Source organism: Tamandua tetradactyla, chromosome 16 (assembly GCF_023851605.1).
Source record: "Tamandua tetradactyla isolate mTamTet1 chromosome 16, mTamTet1.pri, whole genome shotgun sequence".
In the NCBI taxonomy this organism is placed as follows: domain Eukaryota; kingdom Metazoa; phylum Chordata; class Mammalia; order Pilosa; family Myrmecophagidae; genus Tamandua; species Tamandua tetradactyla.
Genome location: NC_135342.1, coordinates 5,394,907 through 5,408,489, shown reverse-complemented (window position 1 = coordinate 5,408,489; position 13,583 = coordinate 5,394,907). Strand labels below are relative to the sequence as shown.

The 13,583-nt window shown below is 48.5% G+C and overlaps 1 protein-coding gene and 1 pseudogene across 1 annotated transcript; both read right to left on the bottom strand.

Moving 5' to 3' along the window:
* Positions 1 to 4,170: 4,170 nt before the first annotated feature.
* Positions 4,171 to 4,326, bottom strand: LOC143658650 (large ribosomal subunit protein eL39-like; annotated as a pseudogene).
* A 411-nt stretch (positions 4,327 to 4,737) lies between these two features.
* Positions 4,738 to 10,770, bottom strand: LOC143658651 (leukocyte immunoglobulin-like receptor subfamily B member 3). Its single transcript, XM_077130808.1, has 11 exons — positions 10,508 to 10,770; positions 10,318 to 10,353; positions 9,906 to 10,193; positions 9,472 to 9,765; positions 8,979 to 9,275; positions 8,432 to 8,734; positions 7,811 to 7,861; positions 6,799 to 6,915; positions 5,930 to 6,036; positions 4,963 to 5,118; positions 4,738 to 4,884 (listed from the first exon to the last, which is right to left on the bottom strand). The coding sequence occupies exons 1-11, from the start codon at positions 10,539 to 10,541 to the stop codon at positions 4,738 to 4,740; spliced, it is 1,830 nt and encodes a 609-aa protein (XP_076986923.1). The 5' UTR covers positions 10,542 to 10,770.
* Positions 10,771 to 13,583: the final 2,813 nt, after the last annotated feature.

Below are 13,583 nucleotides of genomic sequence, written 5' to 3'. Positions count from 1 at the left end.
AAAAAGGAATGAAATACTGGCATGTACTTTAACGTATATATGAACATGAATGAATGTTCATAGATGAAACTTGAAAACATGATGCTAAATGAAAGAAGCCAGACACAGAAGGCCACATGCTGTATGATCCTACTTATATGAAATAATTATCATATCTAGAATAGGCACATAAAAAGTCATAGGAAGAATTATATTTAAGATATCAGCAGATAATTTGATAATGGAATATTTAAAAATATTCAGAAAAGTCAAAAGAAGATAGGAAAGAGTAAATAGAAGAACAGGCAATAGAGAGGGCAAACAAGAAACAAATAATAAAATGGCAAACCTAAATACAACGATATCAGTAATGACATTAAATATAAATGGTCTACAAAAAAATAATAGGGGGATAAGAGGTAAAAAAAAATTGGGATAGATTGCAATACTCGTGGTCAGTGAGAGGGAGCAGTATGCATGGGGTTCACATATTTTAAAGTTCTTTTTCTGGAGGGATGCAAATATCTAAAAATGATCATGGTGATGAGTGCACAACTATATGATGATGTTGTGACCCACTGTATACTTTGGGTGGACTGTATGGTGCTTGATGATATCTCAACAAAAATGTTTAAAAAATATAAATGGTCTAAATACGCATAACAGAGATTGTAAGATTGGATTTTTTTTTTAGGCGCATGGTCCAGGAAATGACTGGATTTTGAAAAGCAACAGTAATCAACTATATGCAGTCTACATGACATTCTCTTTTAATATGATGTAAATTAAAAAAAAAATGAAAGGATGAAAAAATCCCTCTACTTCATCTTGGTTGAGAACTGTCTTCTAAAATGCACCTGATTTTATATACTGACTGTTTTGGTTTGCTAAATGCTGCTGGAATGCACTATATCAGAAATAGGTTGGCTCTTATAAATGGAATTTATTAAGTTACAGGTTTACAGTTTGAAGGCCATAAAAATGTCCAGATTAAGGTATCCAGAGAAAGATATCTTGATTCAAGAAAGTCTGTCACATGGGAAGGCACGTGACTGGCATCTGCTGGTCCTTGTTCCCCGTTCCGTTGCTTCCAGCTTCTGAGTCCAGTGATTTCCTCTCTGAGCATCTGTGGGCCTTCCCTTAGCTCTTCCGGGGCAAAACTCTGGGTTCTGGCTTGTTTAGCACATCATGGAAAACATACGGTGACGTCTGCTGGGCTTTGCATCTCGCATCTCCAAATGTCTGTGTCTGGGCGTCTGCTCTGTCAGCACACCAAGCATCTCTAAACGAAGCATTTTCTCGCTTCTGAAGCAACTGTTCTCCAAGCATCTGAGATTCCTCCAAAATGTTTCCCCCTTTAAAAGGATCCCAGTAAACTAATCAAGGCCCAACTTGCATGGGTGGAGTCACATCTCCCTCTGATCAAAAGGCCATACCCACAATGGAATAGATACATCTTCATGAAAACAGTCTGATCAAAGGGCCCCACCCTACAATATTGAATCAGGATTAGAAGCGCAAGGCTTTTTTGGGGTAAATAACACTTTCAAACCTGCACACTGACCATGTGGCCACCGACATTAGAAAGTTCCTGTTTTTTGACTAATACATCGTTACAATTGTTTTGGATTTTCTGTGCACTGAATTGTGTAATAGTGCGTAATGCAATTTTGTTCCACCCATGTCAGCACTCATTATGTTTTTCCTTTTCACTTTTTGGTCCCTCCAGTCCCACGCTGAAAAGAAAAAGAAGGGCCACAGTTGACACTCTTGTCTCTGTCCAGGCATCAGGGGAGACTTCAAGGTCTTACCTGGAAAACAACACTTATTGTAGTTTTTAAGATGTCTTTATACATGATAGGAAATTCCCTTTTATTTCTGGTGAATTTTATTTTCATTATGATCTACAGGTGAATTTCATCAAAAGCTCTGTCTGCATCTATTGAGTTCATCAGTTTTTTAAAATTTATTCTATTAATATCTTGAATCTTTTTGACTGATTTTTGAATATTGAACCAGTATGTGGTTATGATGTTTTCTCTTTTTTGTATATTGCTGAAAATATGTTTCAATATTTTGTTTAGGGATATACATCCAAGTTCATGTGATTTTTCTCATTTTGTAGTTTGTTTGTCAGGTTTGGTAGCATTTTTTTTCTTTATAAAATGTGTTGAGAGCTATTTCCTCCTTTTCCATTCTCAGGAAAATGTGTGTAAGTGATGTGTGTGTTTCATAGGGGTGGGGGTTTGGGCGAATTCCAGTACGCCTCCTGGGCCTGGAGTTCACACTGAGGAAAGTTGTTTTTTTTTAACATTTTTTATTCTGAAATAAAACATATGCTGAAAATTGGTAGACTTCAAAATACATTTTAACAAGTAATTCAAGGTGTAGAAAGATTTTAAATTGCAGATTCACTGCATTAATTATATCTGTATATAATGGTTCTGTTCTGATTTTCAATTCAGTCTTATGTCCAATATAGTAAACCTCTTTTTTTTTTTTTTACATGGGCAGGCACTGGGAATCGAACCCGTGTCCTCAGGCATGGCAGGCAAGCACTCTTACCTGCTGAGCCACCGTGGCCCGCCCTATAATAAACTTTTTGAGGGTTTTGCCTGTTTCATCTACATTTGCTAATTTAGTGGCATCATTTAAAAAAACGTTCTGTTTTATCTAAAGTCTGTAAGAACTGTAGTGCTTTCTGCTATTTCATTTGTGTTATTATTGATAATGTGTGCCTTCTCTCTGTTTTGCTTGGTTAGTATAGACAGAATTTTTTAAAAATTTAATTAGTTTGTTCAAGAATGAACCTAAAAAGGCTTCACTTATTTTTTTCTATTTTGTGTTTTATCCTATTTAATGGTTTCTCTTATTATTTCCTTCCTTCTCTCTTCTTTGAGATTAGTTTGCTATTCTCTTTCTAATGATTAGACTAGGTCATTGCTTTTTTTTTTTTAATCTATTAGAGAAATTGTTTAGAGAATAATCACACATAAATACAGGATTCCCATATACCACCCTCTCAGTAACACCTTGCATTGGTGTTGAACATTTGTTACAGTTGATGAGAGCGTTCAAATGTACACATTTTCCTTTTGGGATGGTGGAAAAATTATTGTAATGGATGGTGTGCTGGTTTGAAAGGAAGTATGCCCCCTAAGAAAAGCCATGTTTTAATATAAATCCCATTTCATAAAGGTAGAATAATCCCTATTCAGTACTGTATGTTTGAAACTGTAATGAGATCATCTCCCTGGTTGATGTGATTTAGTCAAGAATGGTTGTTAAACTGGATTAGGGGATGACATGTCTCCACCATTTGAGTGGGTCTTGATTGGTTTACTGGAGTCCTATAAAAGAGGAAACATTTTGGAGAAAGAGATTCAGAGAGATTCAGAGAGAGCAACACTACGAAGCAGAGAGTCCACCAGCCAGTGACCTTTGGAGATGAAGAAGGAAAACGCCTCCCGGGGAGCTTCATGAAACCAGAAGCCAGGAGAGAAAGCTAGCAGATGACGCCGTGTTCGCCATGTGCCCTTCCAGATGAGAGAAAAGCCCTGACTGTGTTCACCATGTGCCCTTTCACTTGAGAGAGAAACCCTGAACTTCACTGGCCTTCTAGAACCAGGTATCTTTCCCTGGATGGATGCTTTTGACTGGACATTTCTATAGACTTGTTCTAATTGGGACATTTTCTCGGCCTTAGAACTGTAAACTAGCAACTCATTAAATTCTCCTTTTTAAAAAGCCGTTCCGTTTCTGGTATATTGCATTCTGGCAGCTAGCAAACTAGAACAGATGGTGATGATGGTAGCACAAAATTGTGACTGTAATTAATAGCGCTGAATTATATACTTGAATGTGGTTTAAAGGGGAAATGTTTAGTTGTATATATGGTGCTAGGATAAAAATGTTTAAAAAATTCATGGAACTGCACTATGCAAACAGTGAAACCTAATTTAAACCATGGTTTATAGTTAATAGTAGGTCATTATTTTTTTTTCAAATGGAAGGTCTCACATATTTATTACTGAACCAACTTATTTATGCAGAAGCATAAAAATAAAGAAAGCCCCGATTTTCCCTTTAATAAAAATTAAGCCCAACTGCTCAGAAAGGGTGACTTTTTCAGCTTGAAGGTGCTAGTGAACGCGATACAGCAGCAACCCGTGTGCCATCATTTATGATTCCTTATAGACCCAGCTTGGTTCTTTTCCAACGTCTCCTCTTGGTGATGTATCTGATTTTATTGCCAGTTTTCATTTGAATCCATTGAGAAATGGGACCATTCTGTTTTTGTTTCTTGGCCAGGAATCACTTGATTCTAAAAGTCTTATGAGAAGACATGGCCACGCTAAGTCAAATGCGCACACAATGATGGCAGACGAGGAGAAGGGGTCATTGCTTTTTAAAGCTTTTTCTTTCCTAACATTTTCGCTTCTTAATTTTCCCATTTCAAACTAGGTTTGACTGTAATATGTATATTCTCAATCAATTAAAAATATTCCTTCCCCTTCCATTTTGGTTTTCTCCTTAGCTCATTGATTACTTAGCTGTGACTTTAATTCCAAAATTTAAGAGTGTTAGTTATCCTTCTCTGCCAAATCCACCGCCTTCCCCAGACCCGGCATCTCTTGGTGGTCTCCTCTTGGTGGTCTCTGTTGGGTCTGCAGAACGGCTGGGACTCAAGGGTTAGAGCTGTGGCAGCAGCGCCTCTACTTTCTGGGGACCCTGCAGGCCCCTCCTTGGAGTGCAGGGTCAGTGACAAGCCAGAGCAGCATACAAGCTGGACTCAGCTGGGGGCTGTCCCGCCTGGGAGGGAGGGACCGCAGCTGTCTCCTGCCCGGGGCTCAGGTGGCTCAGTTGGGCGTAGGTCACGTCCTGGGGGTCTTCACCTGCAGCAGCCTAGGGTGGGGAAAGGGTCAGAGGCAGGTATGTGCTTGGGCTGGGGAGAAATACGGGTGAATGGCTGTAAGGACCCACCTGACTGTCCGTCTGCCTGCCCTCTTCCACCTGTCTGTCCTTCTCGCCCAACGATTCCCTTGGCAGGGGGGAAGCGGGGGTGGACACTCCATGGTTGAGTCCTGAGTGGTTCACCTGGTCATAGGTTGCTCCCTGGGGGTCGTCCTCAGGGCTTTGCTGGAGAGACACAGCAAGGGGGGGGTGTTCTCCTTGATTCCGCTCTCTACCTGTACACTGTTGCCAGAGTGACCTTTAACATTTTACATCAGCTCGCGTCACTCTATTGAATCTGCTCGGACTCCCCGAGGCAGGACCTGGCCAATTACTGCAGTTCTGACCTCTTTGCCTGTCATTCTAGCCCCTGCTCCAGTCACACCACCTGACTTCCCAGCTTGGCCTGTTTCTGCCTCAGGACCTTTGCGCCTTCTGTTTCCTCTTTCTTGCATGTGCTCGTCCATTATGTTTTTGGATGGATCCTTCCATTCAGGTCTCTTCTCAAATACCACCTAGCCTTCCCTTCTATTTCGGACTAGACTTCCCATCTCCCACACTCTAGCCCATCTATTATCATTTTTTCCTAATGCCCCTTTATGCTCTTAGACCTGGCATTTATTAGTGCATTGTCTCTCTCGTTCACTAGAAGGTGGACTCAGTGAGGATGGAGAGAGTTTTGCTCCCAGCTGTGTCTGCAGCGCCTGAACGGAGCCTGGAAAAGAGTGGGCTCCCGGTAAATACTTGCTGGATGAATGAAGGAGACTAGGAGACTTGCAATGCATTTACTAAGGTATTTCTTGGATGCCTGGGACCTCTAGCTACCAGAAGGTCAGAGGGGAAAAGGATCTAGGAAAGAAGCCACGAAGGAGAGCGCAAGAAAACCAGGAGACAAGTGAGGTCACAGCTGCTGAGATGCAGTGAGTTTCCAGAAGGGAGTGGTCAACCGTGGGGTGCTGCTGAGAGCGGGGCAGCGTGAGGGCAGAGAAGGACCTACCGGGCTATTTGGCAGTGGGAGGTTTCTGGCACCCTGGGCAGGAGCAGGGCTCACCCGGCTGTCCAGCTCCACGTCCTTTTCAGCAGGTTTGTCTTTCACGGCAGCATCTGGTGGTGAGAACAAGCCGGGTGGTTATCTCTCAGCAAGACCCCCTGGGATCTCTCCCACAATGATCCTGGGCTGGGCAACTGAGATCCTGAGATGATAGCAAGTGCCTGATGGCACGCAATGCTGCCTTTCGGTCTGCTTCCCCCTAAGCCCCAGGGCCCCTCCCAGCCTACCCACCCTCCACCTGGTATCAATAGAATTCTCTCAGTCCCATCTCCATCCCGAGGAAGGCCCCTCCTTTTCCTCTCAAAAGGTTTTCCCCCAGTGGTTCAGCAGCCGGCCTGCAGCTGGGGAAGGAGAGGGGAGTGTCAGGTGGCAGACAGGGAGCTGCGGGCAGCTGTGGGAGTCTCGGGGTCTTTGGGGAGCAATTACCTCCTTGGCAGGTCTCTATCTTTGGCCACTGAATCTGCAGGCCCTGTAGGAAGTTGGCAATCAGCCTCTCTCTGGGCAGGTATAAGGTCTACAGAGGGTCTAAGCTCTAAGCCTGAGAATGTTACAATCACCTACCAAAACAGAATAAACCTTTAAAAGTGCCTGCATGTGTATTTCAAATATTTCCCAAGACGGAAAGACCAGAAAGAGTGCCTTCAACATGTGTGTGCTGGCATGATGCATTTTCTTTCTTGGATGTTCTGATTGTGAAATTCTGGAGTTTTCCTAAGCTGCCCTTTCTTCACGGGCAGGTTCCCTTTGGCTGTTGCCCTTGGCATGCCCTTGGGGCCCACCACGTCCTGTGCCCAGGCCTGCCATCCTCTACTCACCTGGCTTCCGGCTCTTTCCCTGGCGCTGGCGTTGGATGAGGAGGAAGAGGAGGAGAAGCAGGAGCAGGACGAAGGCCACCGAGGCCCCGATCAGAATGTTCAGGTACTGTTTGAGACCTTAGGGCATGAGTGACGTCACGAATGAGCCAACAATGCCCATCGAATTGAGCACCTACTGTGTGCCAGGCATGGGCTGGGTGGAAACTTTGCATTCGTCGCCCCCAGCTCTCACAACAATCCTGCAACATGGAATTCCACCCCACCTGCCCGTTTTCAGATGAGGAGACAGGCTCATGGAGGTAAAGTCACATGTCGGGTCACCCAGCAGGCAGCGGCAGAGCCGGGATTTGAACCCAGGACTGTGGGTATCCTTGTACTTTGCTTGTGCTGCCCCCAGGTGGGCCTTGGCTTCGTGCTCTGGGCCCCGTCTGACCGGAGAGGCCGGACCTGAGTGTGCCCTCCTAGAGGAGGGGTCTGGCCAAATGGGAGGGACTGCCTCCTACCATCCTCCCCGCCCCCCTCCCAGCCCAGAGCCCCCTCTGCACAGCCCTGACACCCCCTCCGTGGCTTGCCTGCCCTTTATTGAGCTCTGCAACATCCAAATCTCACTGCTGCCCTGGGCCCAGGCTGGTTCTAGGCCAGCTTTACAGTGGGTGAATCCAGGGCTGGTCTCCCCTGTGTCCGGACCCGGCAGCAGCAGAGTGGGACGGCAGCTGGAGGTCTGGCTCCAGCCCTTGCTCTTTGCGCCTGAGCTGGGGGGTAAGGAGCCGAACTCCCCCAGTGCCCTGCTCCCCACACCCCCGTGAGGTCACCATCCTGTAGGACACGTGACAGGCCCACGTGACACCCCCTCCCTGCCAAGGCCACTGGTGGGGCTCTAGGGTCTGGCCCGGGAGCCTTCCTTTTACACCCAGAAGCTGAGGCCCAGGGCCAGTGGCTGCAGAAGAGCCTGGGCAGGAGGTAGAATTCAGAAGCCCACCCCGCGGCCTCGGACGCAGAGACCCTCACTCACCACTTCCAGGGCCTGGTCCCGACGGTGTGTGGAGCAGACTCCCCGAGCCTCCTAGGGGTCAGGACAGGGAGGTGAGGGGCTGGAGCTGCTGGCCTTCTGCCTCATCCAGGCTGGCCCTGACATTTCCCTCTGCCTCTGTGGCCTGAAGCCCTGGGACCTGCTATAAACTGCCATGCTTGGGAGAAAAGGCTGTCCCCCAAGGATGTGGGGGTGCATTTGACTATTTGAGAGCCTCTCAGAACAGACCGTGGGGAGCTATGAGCAAGGAGGCCTCTGTGATGCCCTGGCACTGGGGATGGGTCCTGTGGGTGGAGCTGGGGCCCCCGGAGCCTGCCAGGAGGGCGCACGGGAAGCAGGTGGGGGGTCCCAAACTCTTCACCTATGTCTGTCTTGTGGTCTCTTCAGGGGGCCTCCCTCCACCCACCTGGCACCTTCCAGGCCCTGGGGCTGGGGAAGGGGGACAGGCAGGGGTGAGAAGCCGCTGTTGACCCCCTTCTACTGAGGGGCTCACCCATCTGACTGGGAGCTGCCCTTTCGTCCCATCCCAGCCCAGAGCTCCCCTGGAGAAGGGACCCTGAACGGACCATCATTCACAGAAGGACAGGGGCAGGGACTCCTCACCTGAGACCACGAGCTCCAGAGGGGCACTGGGCTGAGACAAGAGGTAGGGGTTGGCGCTGCACGAGCCGTAGCACCTGTAGGTGCCAGCCTGCGCTGAGGTCACAGCACTCATGGTGAAGCTGGCCTGGTGCCGTGGGGCTCGGTACTGGGATCCAAGATGCAGAGGAGGACCAGCTGCCCCCTCCCTGGACAGATGGAAAGTGGCCATCGGGCTCTCCGACCAACAGTGCAGGGTCACGTTCTCTCCCGAGGACACATTGGGGCCCGGCTGGGCAGAGAGGAAGGCTCTGCATGAGAGCTCTCCTAGAGGGAAGGATGGGTGAGGAGCTGCCACACTCCACCTCGGTTCTGGACTGAGATTTCTGCAGAGCCCTTCTCTGAGGACCTCTCAGTCTCTGCCTCTGTGTCTGTCTCCTTTCTTCCATCCTCTCTCTCTCTGTCTTTCTGCTTCTCTTGTGACCCACACCCCTAGGCCCTCAACATCTCCCCCTGGCCGGTCCTGTGCAGAGTGAGGGTCCCTGGAAGGACCCGGCTGGGGTCCCCTCACCTGCAATGAGGACGTCCAGGGGCTCGCTGGGGGCTGACCACTCGGAGGAGAGGTTGTGTCCACCGTAGCATCTGTACCTGCCCCCGTGGGTGCTGCTCACAGGCACCAGGGGGAAGTTGGCCTGAGAGAGCCCAGCCCGGGGCTGCTGGCCAAGGCGCTGGATGAGATCACGTTCCCCCTCCTTGAACAGAGCGAATCTGTCATAGCTGACGTCAGAGCGACACTGGAGCATCACGCTCTGTCCTGAGGCCACGATGGGGCCCGGCTGGGCCAGTAGGGACGGCTTCCTGGACAAACCTGGGGGAGAGACACTGTGGACTGCAGGGGACGGTCCTCCAAGCACCTCCCGCCTCGCCCTGGGCTCCAGGTGTCCTTGTTACACACACTCTGTACTCACCTCACCCCATCCTCCCACCAGGGGCTCCCCTGAGGACAAGGCTTCCCTAAACTTAAGGCCTTGGCAGTTTATGGGGCAGGGATGGGACTTCCTCACCTGAGACCAGGAGCTCCAGGGGGGCACTGGGTTCTGACCACACATAGGGTCTGTCCCTGTAGCGGCCATAGCATCTGAACGTCCCCCCGTGTCTGGGGCTCACAGGGAACTGGGCCTGGAAATGCTCAGTGGAGAGTCGTTGTGCGTCCAGGGACCAGAAACGCTCGTGTTCTCCTTCCTCAGACAGAATGAACTCTCCAAATCCCGTCTGTGAGTCACACTGGAGGGTCACAGTCCCTCCTGATGTCACCACAGGGCTTGGCAGGGTGGAGAGGGTGGGTTTGCCAAAGGACCCTAGGAGAGAAAGAGGAGCTGTGTAAATGGGGTCCAGATCACCCCCTTTCCCCAGGGTGGGCTGTGATGGTGCGGCATTGAGAACAGACCCCCTTCCTGAGGGTGGAGCCTGAGGCTGGGATCCCTGCATGTCCTCTCACCTACTGTCACCACCAGATCCAGGGGGTCACTGTGTGCTGACCAGTCAGCAGAGCTGTGATAGTAGCAGTGATACTGGCCTGCATAGGTCTCCATCATGTATTGGATGGAGAACTTGGCCTTGTTACTGGGCTCCAGGGGGCTCTGTCTGTCCCAGGGTGCTGGGCTTCCCTGTTTGTCCAGAAGGTACTCCTCGGCCTCCAGGCTCCCCTGACACCAGATGGTCACGTGGCTCCCCCAGGTGATCACAGAGCCTGGCTCAGCCCAGAGGGTGGGCTTGGGGAGGGTCCCTGGAAGGGAATCAGAGGTTTAGTGGGCTAACCTCGGTTCCCCCACTCTCAGCTCCAAGGCCCCTCTGAGATTTATCACCATTAGCCCAGATCAAGGAGGATGGAATTTCTGGGGTCAACTCACCTGCCTGCACTCGTGTTCTCCAGGCGAGACTCAGCCCTGGAAGAGAGTTTCATGTGAGAGATTTGTATCCTGAAGCCTGAGCAGAGCCTCTCCTCCCTTGAGCCTCCAAGCCCTGGGGTCTCCTGGTAGACCAGGGCCTGTTTGGGGTGGGACCCCTCGCAGACTGGGGCTTCCCCCTCTCAGATCTCACCGAGGCAGAGCAGGGCAGTGAGGGTGGGGTTCATGGCGTCCTCCCACTGGGCCCAGCTGTGCGGCTGGAGGAGACCACAGTGCCCAGCAGGATGGACGGACACACAGGACGCGGCCAGTGGGAGGCTGGCCCTACCCGTCACGGGGTTGACTCAGTAGCTCCACAGGAAGAGGAACTGCCCCATCCCCAGGAGCCTGGGTCTCTTTCCCTAGAGTGGAGCTGAGAGCTCCAGGCTCCTTGGAGGCATTTCAGACAGAAGTGGGGTCTCCTGACCCTGGCCTCTGTCTGCCTAGTCTGCCCCCATCTCAAAAAGAGCATGGCAAATAGACTGGTGCCAATCTTGGGTCTTCCTATCCAGGCCGAGGGTGGCGACGGCGTGTCCCTCCCTGTCAGGGCCTCTCCTGTGGGGTACTCCTTCCCTCCTTTGGCCCGTCCACTGGAAGTCGTTCTTGAGTCCTCAGTGTTGGCTATCACCGCATCATTCCCTGAGATGCTGTGGCGAGATGCAGAGCCTTCTGCCCAGAACCCAGAACAGTGGAGTCACATTATTCACAACTGATGTTGCAGTTAAAGTTGTATTAGATTGTGGTAATGAGTATGTAGAAGAAATGCCGAGAAATGGAGGAAGAAACATGACTCTTCCACGTGGCCCTGGTTTGTGGCTTTTATTTCTACCAAACCATTCCCTTCATGGGCTTCCTTTTTTTTTTTTTTCATTCTCAGCAACAGCCTCTTTCTCCACCTCCCTAGAAACAAGCAACTGACTCATTTCTGCCTCCTCAGAGGCCCTTATTTCCTTGGGCAGAACTCTCCTCCTCATCCTGTGACTCTGTCTTCAAGCTTTGTTTACCCACAGATTGGGTTACAGCTCTCATGAATGGGGGAAGGCTGTTTTTACTGAACTCCTGACTTATCTTCTTCTGCTTGTGTGACCTGAGGCGGTCACACCCCTTCTCCGTCCTCAGTGTCCTCATCTGGCGCATGTTGAGAGTGAGCCCCATCCTCGGATAGTTAGGACAGTCAGCGGGGCCAGGAATGTGGAAGGAGCTCAGTCTTGCCAATTTCCAGACCAGATTAAGACAGCGTGTGAGTGAACACATAAGAAGGTCAGGTGTCAAACTCTTCAGCCAAGGTCGAAGGTGGATGTGCCCAGACAAGACCTAACCATCTACTCCAGATTCTAAGAAATGCCATTATACTCTGTCTGAAGTATGTAGCCACAGTCACCTACAGAAAAAGACAAATGAAAATTCCTGAAATGGAGGAGGAACCACAGTAAATACAGAGGCTGTGTCAGAGTGGCCACCAGTGCCTGGGACCAGTAAGGGGTCATTATAAGGGTGATTTACATCTCTGAGTGGTTGCAGGAGTAGAACTGCAGAATCCTCATGGGCAGAGAGGTCAGGGGTCTGGTGAAGTGGGTTGCTGTATGGTCACCCCCAAATTGGTGGTGGGGGCACTGGGACATCTCTGCTCACTAACTGGACCCTGACCAGCAGAAAGTTGAATAGAAAATGACAGTACATGGATTAGACTGGAAGACTTCTGGTGAATACGATGTTAGAGCAAGACATGCCAGGGTACTGTGCCCTACAGAACTATGAACATCTAGCAAAAACTGTTGTAGCCATCATCCTTAAAATTCCAGAAAACAGCTAAAGTGTTGTAGTAACTGGGCAAGTTCCTTCTCAAGAAAAAGCAGCCTGAAAAATGGTTGGTGAAACTCATGGTACTCTTGCTAGCCCCACTGCCAGTGCCTTCCAGCCTAAGAAGAGCCAATTTGCAAGGGCACTTTGCAATTTGAAATGTGCCTTTTGCTTTGGATTCTTTCTTTTTGTTAACTCCTGGCACTGAAGGCAATCTCTGTCATAATGTTAGCTGGATTCAAACCTAGGGGACAGAGAGATCAGAAATTATATCCCAGAGTTAACACTTTAAAATATTAAAATGTACAGTGGGCAACAAAAATTACAAGACAAAGTAGCAGGAAATGAGGGCCCAACCAAAGAAACAAGATAAAATTCCAGAAAACATCAATGAAGAGTACCAAAATTTGGACACATAGGACAATGAGAGAAAATAATAATCCCCAATATCTTCAAAGAGATAAAACACAGAAAAAGAACTAATGAATATGAGAAAGCAAAGAATGAACAATGTAAGAATCTCTCTGAGATTCTTAATAGAAACCAAACAAAAATACTGGAGTTGAAGATCACGATAACTAAACTAAGATGAAACATTTCCTAGAGGGTTTCAACAGCAGATTAAGCTGGCAGGAGAAAGACTCAGTGCTTTTGAAGATAAGACAATGGAAATGATTCAGGCTGAGGAGCAGAGAGAAAAACATACTGAAAGGTGAGCGAACCCTGAGAGACTTCTGTGAAGCCATCATATGTGCCAACATATGCATTCTGGGTATCTCAAAGGAGAAGAAGGAGATAAAGTGGCAGAAGGAATATCCACACAAATAATAGCAGAGGTTGGCAGAATGGATAAAAAGCGTAATCTAAGTGTATGCTGCTCACAAGAGATTCACTTTAAATTCAAAGACAAAAGGAAGTAGAGAAAGTGGAAGGAGGGAAAAGTACACCATGCACATAACAACCAAAGAGAGGTAGCTACACTAATGTCATAAAACAGACTTTAAGTAAAAAACTATTATAAGGGACAAAGAAGGTGACTATATACTGACGAAGGTCAATTCAACCAGAAGACAAACGATTATAAGTCGCCAGACAGAAAATTACCCGTGAGTTTTTTAAATTAGGGACTTAGTAACAAGACAAAATTCTTCCCAGTGGCAGCCGATTGGGAAATGGAAGTCAGCCCTCGGAGCCAAAACCAAAGGGGCCAAGGAATGCCAAGGAGACGGCTTATAAATTTCAGAGATTCATGAGATTTGGATAATGGAGTTTCAGCCAAGTCCTGTGACAGTGGATTAAGGGAGGAGAGGTTCACATTCCTTAACCTTTACTCTCTGTCTTGCTCATGTGGGGGTGCATGCAGTGACTTGGTCTCAACATGGAGAAGGGTGGGGTGCAGGCCTAGGCCCTTGGTCCATACAAAGTAAATT

Coding starts and splice junctions, on each gene's coding strand:
- LOC143658651 (XM_077130808.1), bottom strand. CDS start 10,541: ATGAACCCCACCCTCACTGCCCTGCTCTGCCTCG. Junction 7,862..8,431: donor TCTGGAGCTCGTGGTCTCAG/GTGAGGAGTCCC, acceptor CCTGACCCCTAG/GAGGCTCGGGGAGTCTGCTC. Junction 6,916..7,810: donor GGGACCAGGCCCTGGAAGTG/GTGAGTGAGGGT, acceptor TCATGCCCTAAG/GTCTCAAACAGTACCTGAAC.